At 35.4% G+C, this 25,220-nt stretch overlaps 2 protein-coding genes across 3 annotated transcripts; one reads left to right on the top strand and one right to left on the bottom strand.

The window, feature by feature from the left end:
- Nucleotides 1–68: 68 nt before the first annotated feature.
- rpgrb (retinitis pigmentosa GTPase regulator b) lies at nucleotides 69–12,983 on the bottom strand. Of its 2 annotated transcripts, XM_026221469.1 has the most exons (17): nucleotides 12,803–12,973; nucleotides 12,038–12,163; nucleotides 11,853–11,945; nucleotides 11,435–11,497; nucleotides 10,333–10,491; nucleotides 9,909–10,058; nucleotides 9,168–9,326; nucleotides 8,925–9,080; nucleotides 8,389–8,513; nucleotides 7,439–7,630; nucleotides 7,046–7,193; nucleotides 6,613–6,710; nucleotides 6,127–6,186; nucleotides 1,600–1,806; nucleotides 1,422–1,470; nucleotides 909–1,006; nucleotides 69–762 (listed from the first exon to the last, which is right to left on the bottom strand). In XM_026221469.1, exons 1-17 carry the CDS (start codon nucleotides 12,831–12,833, stop codon nucleotides 571–573), a joined length of 2,106 nt encoding a protein of 701 aa, XP_026077254.1. In that variant the 5' UTR covers nucleotides 12,834–12,973; the 3' UTR covers nucleotides 69–570. The 2 variants fall into 2 exon arrangements, with proteins under 2 accessions (XP_026077254.1, XP_026077255.1); XM_026221470.1 differs by lacking the exons at nucleotides 69–762; nucleotides 909–1,006; nucleotides 1,422–1,470; nucleotides 1,600–1,806 and adding exons at nucleotides 1,930–3,862; nucleotides 3,970–5,869 and having other exon boundaries at nucleotides 12,803–12,983.
- Nucleotides 12,984–13,596: 613 nt separating this feature from the next.
- On the top strand, nucleotides 13,597–17,796 carry LOC113055286 (pleckstrin homology domain-containing family A member 3-like). Its single transcript, XM_026221468.1, has 8 exons — nucleotides 13,597–13,966; nucleotides 14,369–14,485; nucleotides 14,589–14,744; nucleotides 15,471–15,607; nucleotides 15,748–15,918; nucleotides 16,598–16,641; nucleotides 16,745–16,854; nucleotides 17,066–17,796. Exons 1-8 carry the CDS (start codon nucleotides 13,924–13,926, stop codon nucleotides 17,185–17,187), a joined length of 900 nt encoding a protein of 299 aa, XP_026077253.1. The 5' UTR covers nucleotides 13,597–13,923; the 3' UTR covers nucleotides 17,188–17,796.
- The last annotated feature ends 7,424 nt before the right edge of the window (nucleotides 17,797–25,220 follow it).

Below are 25,220 nucleotides of genomic sequence, written 5' to 3'. Positions count from 1 at the left end.
ATGTCTTTCTATCTATCAGTTAGAAAGAGAAAAATAACGAAAGAAAAAAAAGAAAGAAAATGACCCATTTTGAGTTGTTTACTTGTATCTTGTCAAATACAAAGGTTGTTAGATGATTCTTACAAAAAATGCCATTGACAAAAAAAAAATCACATTACCCCGAAACAAGGTTTTTAATATATAAAGTGCACAGGTGCTTCTTCAAATTTAAATAAATAGATATAAAAACATACATATGTAATCGTATTTCTACTTTGAGAATGTATTTGATAAAAAGGTTATACAAATTAGACACTGCAAACATACAGTATAAAGGGGGAAACATTATACAATGTAGTACCAAAACAAAACCATTATGGCTCACAGCTATACTTAATCTCCCAAACTCAGTTTTGTTTAAGATAAGTTATTTCTGACGGTCCGCTTTTCAGCACAAGGCACAGTACCATTAACACCACCATCACCTACAGGAAGATGCTTTGTTAAACCGCTGATTCTGCTAATTCCAGTTTCTGTTCCCGTCTCTTTTTTTCCCCGAGTCAGAAAATAACTTCAACCCAGGTAAAAGTGTCAAAGCAGATTGCAAGTGGCTGAACGTGATCGACTGGATGCTGTGGTCTGGCCTCTGATCTGCGCTTCACTGCTAGAACTCTCTGGCTCTCGAGTGTCTGAGGTTCGAGGGGGGCCGTCAGGGGCTGGTTTGCCTGATGTGGACATCTCTGCCTGATTGCCTTTGGTGGAAGATCTCTTGAAAAGAGAAAGCTGAAAAAGCCAGGTAGGAAAGAGGTCAAACAATGGGCAACGTTAATATTAGCTGGCTGCTATGATGGTTGTTAGGGTGTTATGCAGGGCTGTGGGTGCTTACTGGTGTGTATTATAAAGATTAAAAAGTTTGAGTGGTTAAATACCCTGTTCCTGGAGCCAAAAAGAGTCTTTGGCTTGTCTTCTGTAACTCCATTCATCTCTGACTGTGTTTCCTCTTTTATAATGGAAGCAGGATCAGAATCTTCAGAATTTACAACAAAAGAGAAATATAGAAAAAGCTGCTTAAAATCAATTTGCATTGCATTTATATTCTTAGAAGAGATGTATATAAAGGTCATTGTGTGTTTTATCTCACAATGCTCTCTTTTTTTTGCAACTGCGATTTATAAACTAGCAATCCTCACTTTTTTTTCTCAGTTTAAATCTAACAATTCAGATTTTTTTTCCTCAGAAATGTGTCTAGAAAAAAGCAACAACTGACAGTTATGAAATTTACCGCAATTACCAATTGTATTCCATGTCGAAAATAAACATTTGCATTTAGATGACCTCAATGCTAGCAAACAGACTTTGGTCTTCCACAATACTCTTTGGTTTTCTTGGGGACTATGTGAATAGAAAAAAATAAAAGAATGCTGAAAAGCAAGAACCCTAACCTTTCCTTGGTCCATCGGGAACAGATTCTTCTTTTATATTCTGCTTTTTCTGTAGGAGTAAGAAACCATCATCACAAACAAATCACAGCGATACTGCATTTGTTTACTGACGTGATGCTAAATCATTATGTTCATACTAAATTAGTCTAAATAGTATGAATGAAAGGTTTCAGGGCACCTGCACGTCTGACTCTGTAATGCTTTGCTCATGCTTCTCTGTCTCTTTTCTCCTCTCATCTAGAATATCTTCCTTCTTATCACACTTTTCACCCTCTTCTTCATCTTCCCCCTCTTCTTCGTCATCTTCCCCCTCTTCTTCGTCATCTAAATATTCTTCCTCCTCATCTTCTCCTTCTACTTTTCCATTCATCTCATCTGTCCAGGGCTGGAGAGATGGATTGTGCCCGTGCAAAAAGAAACAACACAATCAGTGACTGTGAAAAACGAGAAGAGGGCTTAAGACACTAGAACGGCATGAGAGGGTTCATGTTAGTGGAGTAGTCTTTGTAAAATTAAAACTAACAAACTACATCTATAAACACACACAAGTAAGTGGGTACATGAACTAGGGATCTATTTAGGAGGAACAGCTCTACAGAGACGGTGTAAAATGAGGGTTGCCTCACCTGTCCAATAAAGGATTTTCAGTACTCTGCCTGATTGCAACGCCTTTGAAAGTTGGTCAATATTGTCATATGGCTTTCTTTATTTGCATATTTACAAAATGTGCTTCGTAAATATTTCATATTCTGAAATGTTCTGGTGCTGCATGGAATTCTCCGGTAGTGCAAGATAGCTTTCACTAAACAGTCGTGTAGTTTTTCTTCATTTAATGCATACAGAATTATGTCTTTATAGAGTCCCTGGATAATCTATGTTTAAAAAAAAATTAAATAAATAAAACAGATGAAAATCGTTGATTTAAAAGAATCGTTTTATTGGTTATTATATGTAAAAAAAAAAAAAAAAGGTTCAAAGAACAAGCACAAGGGCAAAATTTTAACTAAATGATATTTAATGACTAATTTTGGGCTCAATTTGCCTGTGTTTTCCTATTTTTTTCTTCCAGTCATAAACATTATGAGCTGCCATTTTAATGCGGTTAGGCATCTGACTCAATAGGCATCATTAAATTCTTAAAAATACAAAATTGGTAATATTTTTGCACTTTTAAGAGTTTAAAGTCATTGATTGGGTTGATTCCAGGTCACTGGCAAATCAAGCACATCTGTTAGTAAACGAACATGGCTGGCCAAGGCACACGATGAGGTCTTCATTACTCCATGGGCATACAAGTACTTATGAAAACATCATTTAAATAAATAAATAATAAAATAAAAAATGTAAAGCCATACATTTAGAATGCCATGAATGGAATTGCATGAATAATAATGGTGAAATAAAAAAAGAAATGTAAAATAAACATCAAAAAAGGAAAAAGCAAGAAAGAACATAAAAGTCAAGTATGAAAGGGAATTATTTTAGACTGAGGTATTGAGGTAGAACATCATCCCAGAACTGCTTAGACTCATGGGACTCATCATCTGACTGATCGTCTTGCGCTCGAGCCCGTTTGGCTTTGGACGGCGGTTTTGATGTTTTCACACTTGACTTTGGTTTGGTGGATTCAGAGGCTTTTTCAAGTTTTCCTTTGGCCTTTTTTTCCTCCTCCTCCTCCTCCTCTTCTTGTTCCTCTTCCTCCTCTTTGCCCTCTTCCCCTTCTTCTTGATCGTCTTCCTCTTCTCCCTCCTGATCCTCTGCTTCTTCTGTCTCCTCTCTATCTTCAGACTCTTCCTCTGCTGCTTCCTCTTCATTTTCTTCTTCCTCTTTGTCTTTACTGTCCTGTTCTTCTTCCTCTTCATTTTCACTCTCTTCTTCTTCCTCTTCTTCTTCCTCCTCACTCATTGCTTCATCTTCGTCACTTTCTCCTTCCTCGTCATCCTCTGTATCTCCCTCGCTTTCCCCACTCTCCTCTTTATCTTCATCACTCTCTTCTTTATCTTCCTCACTTTCCTCCTCCTCTTTATCTTCCTCACTTTCCTCCTCCTCTGCTTCACTTTCACTCTCTCCTTCATCTTCATCATCTTCAGACTCACTGTCCTGCTCTTCTGAATCTTCCTCCTCTTCTTTGCTAGTCTTTTCACCATCTTCATCCTCCTCTGCTTCACTGTCACCTTCCACTTCACTTTCTTCCTCATCTTTCTCCTCTGACTCCTCGTCCTCTCCATCTGACTCTTCCTCTATCTTTCCCTGTGATTCTTCTCCACTCTCCTCCTCTTCACTTGTTTTACTTTCGTCCTCATCTTCTCCACTCTCCTCTTTTTCACTTGTTTTACTTTCATCCTCTTCTTCTCCACTCTCCTCTTTTTCACTTGTTTTACTTTCATCCTCTTCTTCTCCACTCTCCTCCTCTTCACTAGTTTTACTTTCATCCTCATCCTCTCCACTCTCCTCTTTTTCACTTGTTTTACTTTCATCCTCATCCTCTTCTTCTCCACTCTCCTCTTTTCACTAGTTTTACTTTCATCCTCATCCTCTTCTTCTCCACTCTCCTCTTTTTCAGTTGTTTTACTTTCATCCTCTTCTTCTCCACTCTCCTCTTTTTCAGTAGTTTTACTTTCATCCTCATCTTCTCCACTTTCCTCTTTTTCACATGTTTTACTTACATCCTCATCCTCATCTTCTCCACTCTCCTCCTCTTCACTTGTTTTACTTTCGTCCTCATCTTCTGCACTCTTCTCTTTTTCACTTGTTTTACTTTCATCCTCATCCTCTCCACTCTCCTCTTTTTCACTTTTTTTACTGTCATCCTCATCCTCTTCACTTGATTTGCTCTCATCCTCATCTTCTCCACTCTCTTCCTCACTTTTTCTACTTATCTCACTTGTTTCTTCTTCCTCATCTTCTATTCCATGACTTTCCTCTTCCTCAGCCTCACTCACTACGTTCTCAGTTGCCTCACTTTCACGTTTCTCCTCCTCTTCCTCTCTTTCCTCATCCTCACTAGAAGCTTTAGTCGTTGTATCATCATGAACTGCATCATCATTTGCTAGGGTCTTGCTTTCACTTTCCTCTTCTTGATCATCCACTTCCTCACTCTCAACCTCTCGGTTTACCAATCCCTCGCTCTCCCTCTCTTCCTCTTCATCTGATTCCTCTCCTCCTTCCTCCTCACTTCTTCTATTGGTTCCCACACCAGAATGAAGCTCGGTTTTGGACTCAGTGCTGGTTCTTTCCAAGTTCCCATCTGAAGTTTCTGGTTCTGCTTTAACATTGATGGTGATGGCTGTCCTCTTGGCCTCTCTGGTCTCCTCTTTTCCTGAAACCTCAAAAGACTCACTCAGGGATGAAACATCGGATAGCGTTCTCTGTTTTGAAGAATGTTTTGGCATCCCTTGGGGTATGGACTGGGAAAGCAATTGACTGATTGCTGTTTCTCCAAGTAAACGAGCAGGACTTTCCTTTCCCACATCTTGGAGAAAAGATGTCACCTTGGTGATAGGATTTTCCTTCATTTGCTCAGATTCTGACACTGATCCTGATTTGAAGGCAGCTTCTGAGACAATGGTAGGACCCTTTCTTGTGTCCCCTACTAGCAATTGGCTTTGTTCAGCTTTTGATCTCTTAGTCTTTTTTGTAGAAATGTCTTCTTGGCAAGAGGAAAGTGAAGAAGTGGAGATCTCTTGTGTTGTCTTTTTACTCTTTGAGTCTTTTTTTGAATCTGACTTTTTGCTCTGTGTGACGAAACTTTGGTTTTCTGTCCTAGGATTCATTTTAGCTTTCAGCCTCTGAGCCTTTGGGGAAATCTCTTTTGAGATCTTCTTACCTGCTTGGTCTTGGTCCTCATGCATGGTCTGTTCATGAAATTGCTCAACAACAATTATGGGTTTCATTTTTACTTCTTTTTCTTTCCCCACAACCTTTTGAAACCGGCTACTTACATCCAATGGACGATCTTTGGGTTTTGTTTTACCATCCTGGTTTGGTTTTGTACTTCCTTTTAATTTGTGAGCAACCTTTTTGCTTTCGGCCTCTACCTTTGAATGTTCCTTCTCAAGCATCTGTTCTTTATTCCCAGCATCTTTTCCTGGGACTTTATCCCTTGACTTTATCAGCTGTTTGTGTTTGGGCTGGAAGGATTTGGATCCAGCTCTGCTTATGTCCGTCCCCATTCTGATATTACTTCTAGCAGCTTGCGGATGTGCAGCCCTTCTGTCCTCCAAAGCAATAAGTAAATTTTCCTTATCCTGACCATGTCTTTTAGGGCTCTTGTCGGGGGTCCCTGACCCAAGACTGTCCCCGATTACTGAGCTCCCACTTGAGCTTCTAAGTAACTCAGTTGGAAGTGCTTTGCGAGCTAAAAGCTCTGCCTGCTTTCTATAAAGGGCAGAGTCATCTCTTGGCTTCCCCTTCTCCTTACCGTGCTCTTTCACAACCTTAACTTTCTTCTATCCCAGGAAGCAGAGGATAAAAAGAGGGAAAGTGTTAGAGAAACGAATGAACATGCAGAGCAGGCTGAGAGCAGAATGAGCTTTAAAGCTGTAAAGCAAATGAGAAGAATGAGTCAATGAAGTTAAAAGAGAGAAAACATAAGCAGAGATCTAAAAGAGTGCAGCCCATGGGAAAACTTTTTATTATTTTTTTGCTCCTCAACCTCTGTTTGACCATCTAAATTTCTTGAACAACAACCCAGGTGAGCTCTTACCTTCTCCATAGGAGACAATGTGAGGGTCTTATCGCTAGGGTCCATCTTCATTATGTGAGTCTGAAATTAAAGAAACTTTAGCGTTAGACTTGGAAGCTTTATGACTTTTACATCAGTGGTCCTAAACAGTTTTTTCTACACAACCCAAATGTTACATCAAAAGGCAACCCACTCTTTATGTAATGTAGTCTGCATTTACTTTTTCCTTTTAAAAATATATTTCATTTTTCTATCCTAATTATTCATGATTACACACTTAGTTGAATTTGCATTAAGCATTGCTTTTTCCCCGTGACCCTATCAAAATGGTAAACTGGGTTACTGTGACACACTTGTTTGTCTTATTTTTAAAACTGGCAGTGATTTCTCATTAAAAAAATGACAATAAACCAAATTTAATGTCTAATCATTTAATGTCTAATTCTATGTATATATATTATTAAAGCATGCATGCCTCTTCAATAAGTGATGGTATGCTTCACCTACCAGGTTTAATAAGTCAGCGGTTTCTCCCAGGTCTTTAACACTCTCGCAATCCTCCACACTGCTTCTGTCATCGAGGGACTTCTCTCTCTTTCCAGGAACTTATTGAGAGAGAACACATAAAAACCTGAGCAAGACTTAGCAATATACACTACTATTGAAGGTTTAGGTTCAGTAGGTTTTTTTTTTTTAATTGTTGTTGAAAGTAGTCTGCATTTCTTTAATTAAATGTATAGTAAAAGCAATAACATTGTGAAATACTTAATACCATTTAAAAAAATGTCAGCAGCCATTATTCCAGGCATAAATGAATTTAAATTTGTGAATTTCAGATAAATAATATCTTGTGACAATGCATTTGTGAATAAATAAATTGTTTTACTGTTATTTGAAACCACAGATATGCCTTTAAATACAGTTTTTTTTATGCTTTTACTTTTGAGGCTGTTGTGAGGGATCTTTCCTGGTTGTTTACTATGGGAGTGATGGATCTGGCTGGGAACAGATAAAGATGCACTCAGCTGATTTCCACCCAGGGCTGGAAGTGTTCGAAACATCTGTCCAAACTGATCTGGAGACCGCTCCTGTAGAGGTAAAGCAACTCATTTATGATTACATAATTAACTCATTTATATAATTATATTATATTATATTATATTATATTATATTATATTATATTATATTATATTATATTATATTATATTATATTATATTTTTCACTACCACAGAGACTTATTATTCTTCTTGAAATACACAGCAGCTAGTCCAACTGATAATCGGTGGCACTAATTGTGGTGGCACTAATTGTGACCCATCCGGATTTACTCACCCGTTCTCTGCGTCTGACCCGAGCTGAGAGACTCCTGTTCAGGGTGCTCTGACTGTGTGTGTCCCCCAGTAATTCAGTATAGGACTTCTCGAAGTAGTCTTCTGTGACGTCATCCTCCTCTAAGATCAAATCCTCCGACCCTTCGGGCCTAGGCTTTGCCAACACAAGCATGTGACACCCACCACAAGTAACCTGTAAAACACACACACACTGATTGAAGATGCCATGAAATCAAAATCACATCTACATTAACATTCAAAAGTTCAGAAACAATTTTTGTAAATATTTTTGAAAGAGGTCTCTTATGTTCACCAAGGCTGCATTTATTTGCTAAAAAACAACCACAAAAATTGTAAATACGGTGAAATATTATTACAAATTAAAATAAATATTTTTAAATATATTAAAACGTTATTTATTCCTGTGTTGATAATGCAGATTTTTCAGCAGCCATTACTCCAGTCTTCAGTGTCACGATCCTTCAGAAATCATAATAATATGCTGATCAGATCACATACAATTTCTTAGTATTATCAGTGTTAAAAACAGTTGTACTGCTTAACATTTTTGTGGTAACTGTTAGATATTTTTACAGTATTTATTTATGTATTTCTTTTTGAAGAAAATATAGTTCAAAAGAGCAGCATTCATTTAAAAAAAACAGACATTTTTTTTTCAATCTTTCTCAGCTGGATGAGGAAAATGAACCAAAATATTCATGCAAGTTTGTGCAGTAAATTAAAATAATATTATTTTTTTTTTATTATTATTCAACAAGAGAATTAAAGCAAAAAAGCCCTACTTTCTGTTTCAAAAGGAATCGAGTCAACAGGGATATGAAAATTATATTTGTCAAAACCATTTCAATGTTTTAAAGCAGAGAAAGGATATATCTGATAGAAACAAAATGTATGCTGCATCATAAAAGGTAGATAGGAAGTAATACATACAGAATGTACACAATAGTCAAGGAATCTTGGACACAGGGTTGGTTTGAACTGGTTGGTGAAGTTCTCTTCTCCCAGCCCCAGCTTTCCATGTCGACCATCACCAAAGGTGTACAAAAGGCCACTGTCTGAAACCAGCACATCAGATTTTATATACCGTATTTTTCGGACTATAAGTCGCACCTAAGTATAAGTCGCATCAGTCCAAAAATACGTCATGATGAGGACTACATGTCTACAAGTCGCATTCATTCAGAACCAAGAATCAAGAGAAAACATTACCGTCTACAGCCGCGAGAGGGCGCTCTTAGTTTTAGGCCACAGGAGCAATGTTTTCTCTTGGTTCATGTCAAATTAATTTTGATAAATAAGTCGCACCTGACTATAAATCGCAGGACCAGCCAAACTATGAAAAAAAGTGTGACTTATAGTCCAGAAAATACACTACACAAACAGAACTGTTATATATAATTTTAAAGGAAATTATATCATGTCAAATGTATCATAATGTAGTCGTGTGGCTTTTTGTGCATGCTTACCAGTAATTAGCGCTGTATGGTTCTCTCCACACTCCACATGCTTAACTCTGCCCCTCCTGAAATGCTCAACCACTCTGGGTAAACGTGACTCAAATATGAAAGTGCCGTGGCCGAGCTGTCCAAACTGACCCAGGCCAAACGAATACACCTCATGATCTGCAGTACCAGACATGCATAACATTCATTCTTCTCAATGGGGAAAGACAATGAAACAAGCCGACATAGCATAACATGTTCTCCTACCCGTAAGCGCCACTGTGTGCCCTCCTCCACAGGATACCTGTACCACCTTATCAGAGATGCCAGTCACCTGTTGAGGCACTTTATGACTGGCCAGCTTCTCTGTGGACAAGCCCAGCTTCCCACTGTCTTTCTCTCCAAATGTGTACAAGGCCCCATCCACTGCAACATATAAACCAAGCATCATATGATGAACATTTTATGAATTCAGTGCTACCATACTGTGCTTTGTGGATGATGGAGAGGAAGTAGGAATGTCATCATGAATAGTCAGAAAGTGGAGATTTAAAATGCTAAGGAGGTATAACAATGGAGTTCAAATATAGTTCTTAAATCACTCTATTACATTGAATAAATATATCAAATATTACATATAAAATAATATTTAAATATTTTATATATATATATATATATATATATATATATATATATATATATATATATATATATATATATATATATATATATATATATATATATATATATATATAAAATAGTTAAATAAAATAAGAGATAACATATTAAAACTAATCAAACTTATATGAACATTTTATTATATATTTAAAAAAAATATTATATATAAATATATTAATTCTAGTATATGTTAAATATATTGTTTAATAATACAATTTTAAAATATATAATTTTATAATTTATAATATTTAAATAAACTATTTAAGTTTAAATACAACATGTGAATGTCGAGTAAAAGTTAGTGCATTTTTTTAGCAATGGCATACATACCAGTAACAAAGGCAGAATGATAATATCCACAGGATACCCAGGACACTCGTTTCCCCACAGAAACCTCCCGTGGATTCAGTGAATTACTCTCTTTCCCCAATCCAATCTGTCCCTCCGAGTTATCGCCCCACATAAAGAGCCTGCCATCCTCTGAAATGACAGAGATATTGTTACATTACTGTTAATATTTGCTGTTGCATGTTATGTTTGTAGTAAAGTGTTCCTGTAGCTCAATTGGTAGAGCACTGCGTTATCAAGCGCAAGGTTGGGGGTTCGATGATATGTAAAAATTGATAACGTGAATGCACTGTAAGTCGCTTTGGATAAAAGCGTCTGCTAAATGCATAAATTTAATTTAATATTAGCACCATGTGTTTTGGCAATAGACACTGTTGCTGTAAGGCAGACGGAACAGAACTCTTACGCGTCAGAGCAGCAGAGGTATTGGAACCAGCAGAGAGCATTTTGACTGGTTCATGTTTGCTGAAGAAGTCCACCAGGTGGAAGGAAGTTCTGTCATCACAGTCACCGAGGCCGAGCTGTCCTTCATTATTCCCTCCAGAGGCATACAGGTTACCACGGGCTGCTCGGTGAACAAAACTACTATTTTAGTTGAGGATAATGTTGCAAGTAGTTATCTAATATAGCAGTCTATAAAAAAAGAACAATTTGTTGTCAGAATTTTAATTAATAGTTTTATTCAGGAAGGATGCAATTAAAAATTTAAAGTGACAGTAAAACATTTATAATGTTACAAAACATTACTATTACAAATGAAGGCCATTGTTTTGAACTCTCTATGCATCAAATACTTCTATAATAAATAAATGTATCATAGTTTCCACAAAAATAAATAAATAAATAAAATAAGCAGCAAAAATGTTTTCAACACTGATAATAATAATAATAAATGTTTCATTAGCACCAAATCTACATATTAGAATGATTTCTGAAGGATCATGTGACAGTCAAGTAAATGAGTAATGGCTACTGAAAATTCATCATGCCATCGCAGGAATAAATTACATTTTAAAATGTATTAAATAGAAAACTGTTATTTTGTATTGTAATAATATATCACAATATTAAATTTCAAGTAAAGCAAATGAAGTGCACATTTAAAACTATTTTTTGGCAATTGAAAATACTGAGATGTAATCAAATAAACCAACAAACAGTATGCTCAGATATTTTTTAAGCTGTTTTTTCCCCTTTAAAAGTAGTGTGTTTTTTTCAATGTTAAAAAGAATTCTTAAATCCCTCTTGCAAATTCCCTGAGGGTTGCCCTGTGGCCCTTTCAAAACACTGCTCTGTTTATTTCAGTGGTTTGCCTTGGTTTGGCGTGTCAACTTGTAGCTCGACTAATGGAATAACTAAATAAATTAGAATTTGTAAATAATTACGACAACAGAGAAGGTAAAAGTAAGAAATAACTGTAGAAAACACATTATACCGTTTAAAAATGGACTAATGTACTAGACTCAAAAGCATAAAGCAACTATTCTGTGATGTCTGCATTAACTTACATGTATAGACAAGTGTGTGAGTTCTTCCACAGGCTGCAAGCTTCACCCTCTCTGATTTCAGGGCTTTAAGAAAACAAATATTAGCACAGCATGTCAGAAACACGTTGAATACAATTTAGTCTTGCTAAACACATTTACACAACCTAGAAAAAAAAATCATTGTTTGTTCCTCTGTATTTAAGATTAATGCAGATTATGGAGCATTCCAGATTGGGATTAAGACAACCTACAGCTATTTACCAACATGTAATTTTGTATGTTAAACAATATAATATTGCAGAATGATTTAAAATCACTCCTCATTATTATTTGACATATATTATACCCGAACAGCTAAATGTGAGTGACAGCATTGGAAATAGTTTTGTGTGAGTGATTTATCAGCTGTGGATGACAGAAAACACTCTTTCAGTCGTACCTTTCACACAAGTGGGTTTATTCACAGTGGTCTTTGTGCCGAGGCCCAGCTGGCCCCAGTTATTGCTGCCAAACACAAACAGCTTCCCATTTTCTGAACACAATAGAAATAGTGACAGGATAAATGCTCGAAATGATGAAATAAGAGTGTTTACCAATATGCATCACTAAAATCATAAATCATACCCGTCACCAGTGCTGTGTGCTCATCTCCACAGGAAATTCTCAAAGGTACATCATTTTTTAACCAGAATTTACTGGGGGCATTATCTGCGAATTTACTCTTTCCAAAAGTGAAGACCGCTCCGGACTCTAAAGCAAAAATAGAACAATATAAGAATGCAGACATACAGATTTAATCTTGCCATTTTTGTGTTTTATCTTTGTGCAATTATTAATGCGACAGCTGTTCTCAAAAACAAGCCATCTGTATCATAAAGCACACTACAGTATTACACTATGTTGTAAACAAATAATAATTTGTATGATTTTTAGTTGAAGTCTCAGGTTCTTTGTAAATATACACATTAAGATTGTTAGAATTAACTGTTTACTTTATAGATTTAGGAGAGAGAGAGAGAGAGAGAGAGAGAGAGAGAGAGAGAGAGAGGCGTGACCACATGGCCATGGAGTGGTTGCCTTGGCGACAGGTAGCTACAGGCGTCAGTGAAAAAGCGAGACGGAATGTTTAATGAATAATAATAATAATAAAAAAAGCAGCAATTTACATTTATAAACACTGATAAACGTAGTATTCGCTGGGCATATAAGCAGTTAAGACATGTTTAACGTTACATCAGTATTGTTTATCATTCGCTTTCACTATGTAGCACCGTTATAAAGCTTATAGGCTAATCGTAAAAAGCCATTAGAGATAAAGTAACGCACGTGTCGCAACTAAAAAGCACAAAACAGTTTACATTGATCACTAATGTACCACATAATATTTACCAGGGATCTCATCCTCTGTCTCTCCGGCCATCTCCCAGACTAATCAGCTTATTTTGTGCAGGGTTCTAGGAAGTGTGTGACCAAGACGTTTCTAACAAGACACATTCCGCTTCACATGTTTTTCCGCCTTGAAGTGTCACGTGCTGCTCATGCTCTTCTCCGACTGGTTACTTGAATTTACCTGACTTCACCCGATATTTAATTGATTCCAGTTCAAGTTTACTTGAATATATATTATATCTTACACGTGTGTGTTATGTAAAAAAAAATATATATATATTGTTTTTGTAAAAAATGTGTAAAAAAATACATAAATACATCTATCCATAACACAATTTTCTCAATTTTCTATCTGTATATTTTATATATTAAAAATTAATAGTAGTAGTAGCAATAGTAGTAATACTATTAAGTTGTAGTCGTTCAAAAAGATTAAATAAGTCTAATTTTAGGCAACACCATAATTTGCAAGACATTACACTAAATACAAACAAATAAACAAAAAAATGGTTCGAAACGCTGTATTAATAAATTACTTGGCAGAAGTCTTAACAATGTTTGGAAAATTGTGTAGTTTTGTTTCTATTCAACTTATTTTTGTCCTGCACGTGAGCCTTCGGCGTTTTGGGACGTGTGTTTTTTTTTTTTTTTTTTTTTTTTTTTTTTTTTTTTTTAGCTCAAGACATTTCACTGTCACTGGTGATTTTCTGTAATTAATATTTAAGTTACTATGTAGTTCCTTTCGAGTGGCCTTCGCTGCCTTTTCCATATTACAGTGGCGTGGCTAGACAGCGTAGAATCTCTAAATAAAACGCCTCTTCCGGTTTAGTCTGTAAACAGTGATCTCATCCCAAATCTTGAGCCGTCTTGCTTTAGAAGAATTTCTCATCATGTGCGGCGTGGCGTCTCCACAGAAATGATCTTGAAAGCAAAGGTTTTTCCCCCGTGTCCTTACGATCCGCCCGTTCTTTTGACATGATGAGTAGCTGTGGATCTTTGAGTGAGCCTGGAGCATGCTAGCATGCTAATTAGCCTATTAAAGGGACAAACAAGCAGCTGCCTGGTGCAAGCTCTGTTAAAGCTGCTGTAAAGGGGTTTTCACCGGGTTTTCTGCTTAGAGAATGATGGAAGGAGTGCTTTACAAATGGACAAACTATATGACAGGTAAGAGTGAATGGGATTGACATGTAGACACTTAAACTGCAGTAGGACAGCACTGCAAGAAAGTTGTACTCAAGATCTGTTAAGTCTGTATCCTTATGTCTGTATATAACAGAGAGCTGCTGATGCATGCAACTTTGTTGTTTTGTGTTGTAATTAATTTTTGCATTGCTTCTTTAAAACAATTCTGTGTGCTTTCAATGTTTGTTCAATTTCAAAATTCCATGTTAAGAAAGAGTATTAATAGGTTATACTGAACATATCATGTCAAACTTCCCAACTTGTCATGTGATGTTATGATATCTGATTGTATGCAGAGTTGTAACAAATATAGTCACAAACCTCAAATTTATAATTGCTTTTTGGATGTGTTTTGTCATCTGGTACTACTTTGTTTTACGATAGGATGGCAGCCAAGGTGGTTTGTGCTGGATAATGGCATTATTTCATACTATGATTCACAAGACGATGTGTGCAAAGGTAGCAAAGGCAGTATTAAGATGTCAGTATGTGAAATTAAAGGTGAGATGATCATATATCTTATCGGTAAAATCTTCCTTCTGCCCTGCCAAGAATTTAAACAGGTTATTCTTATGTAATTTTGACTTCCTCACATTTGCTCCAGTTCACCCAACTGACAGCACGCGCCTGGAGCTGATCATACCAGGAGAGCAGCATTTTTACGTGAAAGCTGTGAATGCAGCCGAGAGGCAGAAGTGGCTGGTGGCTCTTGGAAGCTCCAAAGCTGGACTCATTGACACTAGAACCAAAAAAGAGAGGGGTGGGCATCTCCTAACATTTTCTTCTCTTTTCATATCTTTGGTCTTTTATTATTCTCTGTTGTCTTCTCATCATAGCACAAGACTCAACACACAGTCAAATATTTGGATACACTTTACAATAAAATATAAATTACCAGTATTTTCATAAATGCCTATGATCTCCAGATGTTTATGAACTAATAATTATTTGCTATTTGGGATAGGCGATAACTTATCATTTGCGATATAATGGTAAAAATTCTTCCCTCTATAAAACAAAACAGTTTGGGTCTCGAGTCAGCACTGATCAACAATTTTCTAAAGTTTCTCACTTTCGGACATGCCTGACAGTCCCTAAGACTCGAAAAATAAAGCAATATCCCGGTGTATATGTTACTCCTGTAACTCTTATAGCACTGAAACATGCTTTGATCACAGGAAAAAATTACATTTTAATATGTATTCAAATATAAAGCAGTTCATTTAAAAAAGTTATTACTACCTTGTATTTCGAATCAAATAAATGCAGGCTTGGTGAGCAAAAGATAATAATAATAAATAAATTAAAAAAAAACATTAAAAATCTTAATGTTCAAATACACGCACACACTGTATTAAAGTACAGTGGGAAATTCACATTGCAGACAAAAGGCTGCCATATGCTGAATTCATGTTTGTAATCTTGACTTCTGAGCAATGTCAAGTCCCATTAACAGATGCATTTCCTCTCCTAATGGGTTTTGCAGAGTTAACTGAAACCACAGAATCACTGAAAACCAAGATGTCGGAGCTGCGCCTGTACTGTGACTTACTAATGCAGCAAGTGCACACTATTCAGGAGTCAGTGGAACAGGAAGGAGAGTCGACGGTGGCCATCACTGAGGTTAGACACGTCACACAGCTGTTTTTCATTCAAACCACAGTAATCATTGCTATTATTGCAGATAGGTGGGTGTGCTATAAAAAGGTTATCATCAAGTCTTTTTAAACGGATTCATCATATTTTCTGCTGTTTTGTTCTAGACGAGGAACGAGGCATCCTCATTACTGAGTGCCACCTGTGAAACCTTCATCAAAACACTGGAAGAATGTATGAAAATTGCCAATTCCAAGTTCAAGACTGATATGTTACAATCCAGTCAGTCTGATTCCATAATGTCCCCTGTGTCCCCCTCTCCAGTCCAAATGTCTCAGGTAAAGACACAAGCTCAAATCACATACAATTTTGCGTCAGTTGTACCAAGATAAAATTCCTATTTCTAATTGTTTGTATGACATTTATATATGACATACAAATTATGTATGACTATATATATATATATATATATATATATATATATATATATATATATATATATATATATATATATATATATATACAGTGTAAATAAATACATATATATTTATTATTATTTTAAATATTATTATTATTATTATTATTATTGTAATCAGAATATTTATTTTTACGTCACAGTAATGAGATCTTGGGGGAAATATACCCCCCAAAAAAACTAACAAAAAAAAGCTTCTTTTTCTGTATCAATAATGTATTGTTGTTTATTTTTTAATTTTGGGAAGAAATATGACTTGGACATATATTTTGAATTAGCTTTTATTTTTATTTATATATTTTTCATAAATTCTTCTTATTTCAGTTTTTGTCATTTTGGTATTACATTTTAAATTTACTTAATTCAATTAATTACCAAGGCAGTGTTTCTACATTTTGTTTTTTTCTATTAATTACATTCTATATTATTTTAATTTCAATTAACGAAAATCATTTTAATAGATTTAGTTTTCATGAACTATAACACCACTGGTTTGTCATGTGATTTTAAGTCTAACCTTTTTTTTTTGGCTCATTGTGTAGATGAAGCGCTCAATCAGCCATCCTGGCACCTACAATTTTGAAAGGTACAAAATGCTTACAAACACACAGACTTCTTGTTTTTGCTGCATATAGCTTATGCTGTTATTTTCTGAGAACCTATAAATGCAGGTGCTGTTTTCCTTCAAGGTCGAGCTTGCCAAAAGAGTGCATGGCATTGCAGAAGTCCACCCAGAGGCGGTCACAGACATCCTCCGATACAGAAGCTCACAACAACAGAGGGCCTGAGGAGATGGAGCGTGAGTCACACAAACACACACACACACACACACACACTTATACCTGAAGCTGTGCCCACACACAGATCAAATTCAATTCTTGAATGACCTAAAAGTTTAGTTTGCACCCGATGTTGTTGGTTGAGCAGTCACAGAATCTGGAAGGAATAAATATTGTTGTACGCCATAAAAAAATTGATCAATGGGCCTCTTGTTTTTTTTTTTTCCACAGGCGTGATGTTCCACAGAGCCAACAATAACGGTGACTCCAATCCAAGTATCCCAGAAGAAGGTGGAACGAACACAAGGTTCCTGTTGGAAACTGACACTGCAGAATCTGACCTTTCCCTCTGAACTACGCGAGGTGGCTTATGAGATGGGGAATAAAAGCAAAACTCATACTGCTATGCAGTCAAAGATTGCAGCGTTATACACAGTAGATGTATTTTACGAATTATTGTTACATTTCCTGATGAAGAAGAATTCTGTGGCACTTTATAAATCCAGATGATGAGGACAACAGTAGTCTGATTTGAATGTTTATACTCTTCTAGGTATTTCAATATATTGGTTTGCCCTGATGCTAAAATGTTTTTCCTTTTTTTTGTGATAAATAATTATTGCTGTATCCCTTCAGTGAAGAGTTGAAGTTTGTACTGGATTTCTAATGTGTTGTGCAATTGCCTTTGTTAAATGGGAACCTTGATGAAAAGGTTTTTATTGCTGTGCCAAAGGGTTGTGCATATGTGCTGACATTAGCTTTTGACAGTTTGGTTTTTTTTAATCACTCGGCATGCAATGTCGTTCATTTAGTTCATGATGCAGAATACATTTATTTATTTTTGTGTGTTACCACAGTTTCCCCCTAAAAATTGCTCTTGCCTTAATTCTTCGCATTCTTTGGAATTTGATCCATTAATTATTGTAATGTTTGGAAAATTATTAAAAGCTATAGCAAAAATATTATTTATTTTATTTGATCTCCAAAAATCTAAGTGGGTGTTTTATTTTATTTTATATTATCTTCTGTAGTCACATTGCCAATGTGACTCTGGATCAAACACAGAGATAAATAATACAAGAAAGAATAATACAAATGAAACCTTTTATACAGTCCTTGGCCATTGTTTTTACTCACCCAGGCCAGCATGTAATGTTATTTACTGCTTTGTAGTGTAAAGTACATTTTGTTGTTATTCTATATAACTAGATTTTCCCCCAGAAAGTTGTCTTTGCATTGATCTGATCCATTAATAACTATAACCAATTTAAAATATACACTATAATCAAGTTTCCGTCAAACACAGAGGCAGAGGGAAAATTATTAAAGTGCCCTTATGACATTTTTAAGATTGGTAATATTGTTTTATGAGTCTTCTAAAACTATTTTACATGCATGCAAGGTAAAACAACACGTTAGTTTTCTTAATTTTACTTAATTTCAAAATTATTCATAAACGACCCTTGCTAGCAGTACAAAGAATCAGGCTCTCTTAACCCCGCCTTTCCGTGAGCCCTCACTGCTGTGATTGGTCAGATTGCTCCAGTCCTTACCAGCTCGAGTCGGTGTCTGATGATGAAACAGTTAAACTGGCTGACAGACAAGAGACTGATTCACAAGCATGACTGGAGCAGGACTTTTCTCAGAGGTAAGTGTCAAGTGTTGACAAGTGTGTGGTAATTATGAGAAGAGATTAAAGAAATTAACCAAGTTAACCACATAGAAATTTTACTAGACGTTTGTGGGCTGGCGAGTTGGCGACGTAAAACGTGAGCTGACATCATGCAAATGTGTTACTTCGTGATGTAGAGCCGTAACAGATGACACACTCCATGAAATGCAAAAGCTGAAAAGGTATAATAGGGGCACTTTAATTCATTTACTTGAGAGAAAAAACTTTGTGTAGTGTTGAATCACTTAGAATAATTAGTTCCCGTGTTATCTAACAGATGACCACAAATTAGTATTTCATTGCTATATATGCAGCAACCATATGTTCATCTACCTCTGGTCATCTGTGTTTGCCATCTGATTTCCACATGAAAACAGACCATAATAATGGACTCATTTCTCCAGAGGGAGATTAGCTTTCTCAGCAGGGTGGTTTACTGTCGGGCATCAGCAGGTGTAAATGAAGTCGGGCTGCACGAGGAGCACTGGGAATCAGCATTGACATTTCCCAGATGACAAATCTGTCCACAAAGAAGAAATCCCCTTCTGTTTCTTGAAGAGCTGGGAAAAACAATAATTATACACTACACAGAGAACATGGTACTTAGATTATGGCTGTTGATTTGTGGTACTGACCCTAACAGTAGGCTTGAATTTCAATCTTAAAACTTGTTTTAATTCAGTGATGTCGACCTAAACTATTGAGCAGAACCTGGCACTAATGCTGTCTGAATTAAGACCATTGTGTAGACTTTTGAAGTCATGTCTCGTGACGTTTGTGTGCTGGAATTACATCAAACTGAATTAAATGATCTGGGGAGATTTTTCCTGGAAACAGAGATAGAGATGGTGATGGAACATCCTCTTCCTTTTTCTTTTCCTCTTTCTGCCCACCATCTGTGCCTTCTAGACTTACTTCTGTGCAAATGAATGTTTGAGCAAAATCAGTTAAAAACACTGAAAGATCATATTATTACACAGAAGACTGGAGTAATTACTTCTGACAATTCAGCTTTGCCATCCCAGGAATAAAATACTTTTGAAAATATATATGAAAATAGAAAACAGTTATTTAAAATTGTAACAATATTGCACAATATATGACTGTATTTGTCTGTAAGTAAATGCAACCTTGATGAGCACAAAAGGGGAAAAGATGAAACAAATGTATTACAAAGTTTTGACAGAGTGAAATGTGTGTGTGTGTGTGTGTGTGTGTATATATGTATGTATATACACACACACACGCACACACACACACACACACACACACTGTATGTGTCATAATTTAAAACAAATTAATAATGAAAACATTATATTATAAAACAAAATATTAAACATTTTCTTGTAAATAATTAAAATGTGATATGTAGTGACAAAGTCAAAGGAAAAACAGTAGCTATGAATGCCTGTCAAACCTTGGGCCGACAATGTTCCTCACATTTCCTTGGACAAAGCTGCAGGCTGGCACATCTGGCCTTCATCCTCTTCATTGTCTCCTGCTTGTCCTGTTGATATAGCAGTTGTCATGGTTACATACTTTCACACATTAGTTATAACTTGGAAAATACAAAGACAGCAGACAGCTGAGTGTCTAGACCTACTTAAGCATTCATGATGTCTCTGATACAAAATGAAAGTGAAGTGTATGATCTTTGAGCAGGTAAGACTTCTTGAAATGTGATACTTCTTTATTGTGTTATATATGATAGTGAAACTAAGAAGAAATGTAATGAAGCTAAGAGACACTTTGAAACAGACCACTTAAAGAAAATGATATACGTTTAAATACAAATAGAAATTTACAGAAACACATGGCAGTCGCATATGCTCTGCAGTGTCTTCCTGTCAGTATTGGGACTTGCACACATCTTTTTCTGCTTGCATTTCCTCATTGCTGCCTTTCAGTCTTTGTTGGGCCTTTCTTTCGGTAACCTTTTCCTTCTGTACCAAGTGAAAAACCACGTTCCTTCTTTCCAGTGTGCTCATCCTCTTCTGACTGGTTCAGAATGGTCATCGTAACCTCACTGTGAGAGAAATCCTTTGCCACAGCCTCGATAATACCTGACCAATGGTTATAAGAATAAAAACAAAAATTAATTTATAAAATAGCCACATAGTGCAAATATATATATTTTAAATATATGCTAAATATATGTTGTAAACAGCACAGCCTAAGGAAATATTTTCAGATTGAAAGTAAATTTAATGTTAACTTCAAATTCAAAATGTGTTTCACACAATACATGTCAAGTGGCACATGCACAGTTAAAAAAAAAAAAAAAAAAAAGTTTTGGACAATTTAAATGTATTTTATGTATTTATGTAGTTTTCATTTTTGGTTAAACATTCTGATTAATTAAACAAAGTCCCTAACCAACCTTTAAAGGAAGTTTTCCTTAACTGTATGCATGCAAGCAGACATAAACCCAGAATTTACAAGGCTCTTGCACTAAATGAAGTTTGATGACATCATCATAGATTTCATAGGTCATAAATGTCTCCTGGACCCCAGCCATTATTCTAGGGAAGATTTTATTTAGTTGAGAAAAAAGAAAAAAAAAACACACACAAAACCTTCTTTCTTTAAATGGTACATGAGTTATATAGATCTAATTTTTCCCCATGTCTCGCAAGGCAGTGACTAAAGACACATATTAATAAAGCCATATTGCCAGAAAAACATAATGTTAATTATAAAATGCTGGAATATATTGATTATACCATGGAAAGCATTTATATATTTGTAAATGTTTAATTAAAATATTTCAATAAAAAACAAACATAAAAAATCTTATAGTAGACACACACACATTGTAATTATATACTTTGCATGTATATATGCACAAACCATTTTAACCAAATCAACTGTTGTAATTTGTGGTGTGTAGATTATGTAGTCTCATCCAGACAGACACTCCCACTCAGCCATACTCTTTTACATTCACACATCCAAACATATAGACTTCATTGCCCTCTTAAGGAGAACAGGGATGCATTTTAATTCTCATATTTTCAATACATGCTCTCTTGGAAACCCTAACCTGTTAAATTTGTAGACAAAGTTGATCTTTTGATGCTTGATTTTTGGAGACAAATCATGGCCTGTCTTAACCTTATAGTGTAGTTGTGTTAAAAATACTTTCTCTTTCACTTTAATAACCATGAACAGAATATGTTGTTGGTGATGGAAAGTACGGTGCATAACCAAACCAATCTTATCAACAAGAGTGCAACAAAAAACTTATATGACTATATGAGGGCAATACTGTTTTATTTAATATCAGTTTAGTACCAATTTCTGTGTGATATTTGTCTTGTAACTGGAGTGCAGCAAACAAATAAAAATACATAAATAAAATAAATAATAAAAAAATCACAATGGCTTTTATTATTTCATAATGTTAACTATATTTTTGATCTGAAGGAATACCAAATTATTATCTATGTTTTGGAACTGCTAATTTAATTGCCTTAAACCTCCTCATTCCAAACGTCACGTCATTGATTTTTATTGTATATTATTGGCCTATTTATAAAATTGATTTGTTTTTGTTGTTGTCAGACTAGCTATGGGCTACTAACGTATTTATTGGTCACTAGCCTTTTTATTTTTGCTAGAAATAATATCAGATTTTATTTTAGTTATGTTAGCTGAAATGGCTTTGTATCCATTATTTGTCATGATACAATGTTACCATTAAGCCTATTATAAAAAAAAAAAAAATCACAAATCAGAAAAAAATATTATTGATTGCGCTTAAGTGTTTTTTTTTTTTTTTTTTCTATTTTCATATTAGATGTGAGGATGATAATAGATGAAGAATTTGGAATATTTGGAAGTTCAGAGAAACTTCCGTGGAAACTCCTCGAGTAAAAACTGCAATAAAATCCGCAGGTAGCGCTTGCTTGACTGCTTCAGTCACTGCACTGGAGCAAGTTACGGCATATCCTTGAGAAAGCACCTTAAGGAGACACTTACAGAAGACTTTTGGACTTTCTATTCTACCTTTTTTACGGTTTATTGTGTGGGAATCTACGTACAGGTGCAATAAAATCTCGTATAAAACCTGCATGTGCTTACGGCAGACAAACATTGACCGAGAGACAAACGAGGAGAAATCAAGACGACGAAATCAAGGTAAGATTTGATTGTTTTTGAAGCTTCTGTCCTTTTTTATGCAAATAGTCAGTGGTGGACAGTAACGGAGTAGCTTTACTTCGTTACTGTACTTAAGTACATTTTTCAAGTATCTGTACTTTACTGGAGTAGTTTTATTTTGAGCAACTTTTACTTTTACTTCACTACATTCCAAAGCATAAAATCGTACTTTTTACTTCACTACATTTCATAAAACATATCGTTACTCCCTATAATATCACGTGCTCCGACACGCAGAAGCGGTGTCTGACTCATCATGAACGAACTGAATCTTTTCAAAATAAACTTTTAAATCGGATCGCGAATCACACCAAACGATTCGTTTACGAATTAGAATGATCCGATTGCAGCTGTTCTGGTGTCGACCACTCACTGATTCAAATGAACCGTTTAGTGCGAGTCACCAAAAGTAAGAACTGGGAGATCCTGTGAGCGCGCGTGCGTCTGACGTTGCTAAAAGTAAGTTATTAATGTCGAAATTTTGGATTAATTATTTTAACTGAAAATCATATTTAGGTCAAAACTGTCAGTTGTTTGGAAACTAAATCCGTTGTAAAGAGTGATCTATTTAAGCCCACTGAAATGCTCGAGTGCAGACGATGCAGACACATCAATTCTAGGTAAAAAACAACAACAACAACAACAAAAAACCCATAAAATAACACAGATTAAATACAATAACTCGTGCACGTTCAAATTCACCGCTGCCGTAATGTTAACAGTTTTATTAAAATGTCCTATGTGACGTCTGTTTTTATATTGTTTATCGACAGTAACGTTATACATATGTATATTGTTTGGATTAACTAGACGAGTAGACAGACATGAATGTTCATCGTACTGAAAATAAGTAAATATTGTTAGCTGATGCTAACTGTCTAGCTAACAAGCTTGTTGGTGCTAAGTTGATGTAATTTTTATAAATAATGTCCAAATATTTTTATTCAGCCACCTATATATATATATATATATATATATATATATATATATATATATATATATATATATATATATATATATATATATATATATATATATATATATATAGTTTACATCTGGTTAGAAAAGAAAGGATGTGATGTTCAGAACATGGTAACTACAGTAATTATCAGTGGGAAGAGATGCACCCCGTTTGGCCAGGGGTGTTTTTAAACCACAGACAAGATTTGAGAAGGAAAAAATCATTATCTTTATTTACATTTTTTTTATTATTTTTTTCTGTAAAATGTTCTTCCTAACTTCAGGCCTTATTATCATGTCATATATACAGTACACACCAAAAGTTTGGACACACCTTCTCATTTAAAGAGTTTTCTTTATTTTCATGACTATGAAAATAGTAGATTCATGCTGAAGGCATCAAAACTATGAATTAACACATGTGGAATTATAAATGGAATTATATACATAACAAAAAAGTGTGAAACAACTGAAAATATGTCATATTCTGGGTTCTTCAAAGTAGCCACCTTTTGCTTTGATTACTGCTTTGCACACTCTTGGCTTTCTCTTGATGAGCTTCAAGAGGTAGTCTCCTGAAATGGTCTTCCAATAGCCTTGAAGGAGTTCCCCAAGAGATGCTTAGCACTTGTTGGTTCTTTTGCCTTCTGTCTGCGGTCCAGCTCACCCCTAAACCATCTCGATTGGGTTCAGGTCCAGTGACTGTGGAGGCCAGGTCATCTGGTGTAGCACCCCATCATTCTCCTTCTTGCTCAAATAGCCCTTGATGCCTTGAGTGAGACTCTACAATTTTCATAGTTATGAAAATAAAGAAAACTCTTTGTATGAGAAGGTGTGTCCAAACTTTTGGTCTTTACAGTAACTTTGATATTCTGTAAAACAACAAACTTTAAAATACTTTTTTCTTACTGGTGAAAATCAGATGGTCATCTCTGTTTTCTCTCGGGTACATCACAGTGTAAGCTTCACAGTGAACATCACTCTCATCAGCGTAGTCCATATCAACAACAAAAATATATCTTGACTCCATATAGTGGTTATTTAGAAAAAATCCCAGGTATTTTGAGCAGTAGGATTATAAAAAGAATATGTGCTAATATAAAATTAAATTAAGTAGCCTATATAAAATTGCAAACATCTATCTTGCAGTACTTTTTTACTTAAGTACATAAAAACTCGAGTACTTTTGTACTTTCACTTGAGTAAAATTGAAAAAGGAGTACTTTTACTTTTACTGGAGTAATATTTTACCCTATGTATCTGTACTTTTACTCAAGTACTTGATTTGTGTACTTCGTCCACCACTGCAAATAGTGAAGGCGTCGACTACCAAATGCAAACTTCTTAAAGTAGGTCAGTGAAATTAGGCAAAATTTTTATTTTTAAAACCTAGGTAGGCTGCCTAAGTTAGCTACTTGGCATTTTCGTCATCATACAGTATATTATTTCACGATAGTCTTGAAACCGTCGATAATGAAAGTCAATTTCTGTTAAAACCTTAATAGATTAGGCTATTTAATTAAGTAACGTTAGCCGTCTTGGCCATGAAACTCTGAAGATAAGCTGTTTTTACTAGCGAATCTGCTTTTTATG

This window comes from Carassius auratus, chromosome 36 (assembly GCF_003368295.1).
Source record: "Carassius auratus strain Wakin chromosome 36, ASM336829v1, whole genome shotgun sequence".
Taxonomy (NCBI): Eukaryota; Metazoa; Chordata; class Actinopteri; order Cypriniformes; family Cyprinidae; genus Carassius; species Carassius auratus.
The sequence above is the reverse complement of the archived record's forward strand: the minus strand, read 5'-3'. Positions and strand labels throughout refer to the sequence as shown.

What these genes read in the sequence shown, in the direction of transcription:
- rpgrb (XM_026221470.1), bottom strand. Translation starts at nt 12,833, where the DNA reads ATGGCCGGAGAGACAGAGGATGAGATCCCTG. An exon ending in GACAGAGGATGAGATCCCTG is followed by an intron (nt 12,164 to 12,802) that starts GTAAATATTATG and finishes TTTTTGCTTTAG; the next exon opens with AGTCCGGAGCGGTCTTCACT. An exon ending in TCACACACTTGTCTATACAT is followed by an intron (nt 10,492 to 11,434) that starts GTAAGTTAATGC and finishes TTCACCGAGCAG; the next exon opens with CCCGTGGTAACCTGTATGCC.
- LOC113055286 (XM_026221468.1), top strand. Translation starts at nt 13,924, where the DNA reads ATGATGGAAGGAGTGCTTTACAAATGGACAAACTATATGACAG. An exon ending in ATGGACAAACTATATGACAG is followed by an intron (nt 13,967 to 14,368) that starts GTAAGAGTGAAT and finishes GTTTTACGATAG; the next exon opens with GATGGCAGCCAAGGTGGTTT. An exon ending in TAGAACCAAAAAAGAGAGGG is followed by an intron (nt 14,745 to 15,470) that starts GTGGGCATCTCC and finishes TGGGTTTTGCAG; the next exon opens with AGTTAACTGAAACCACAGAA.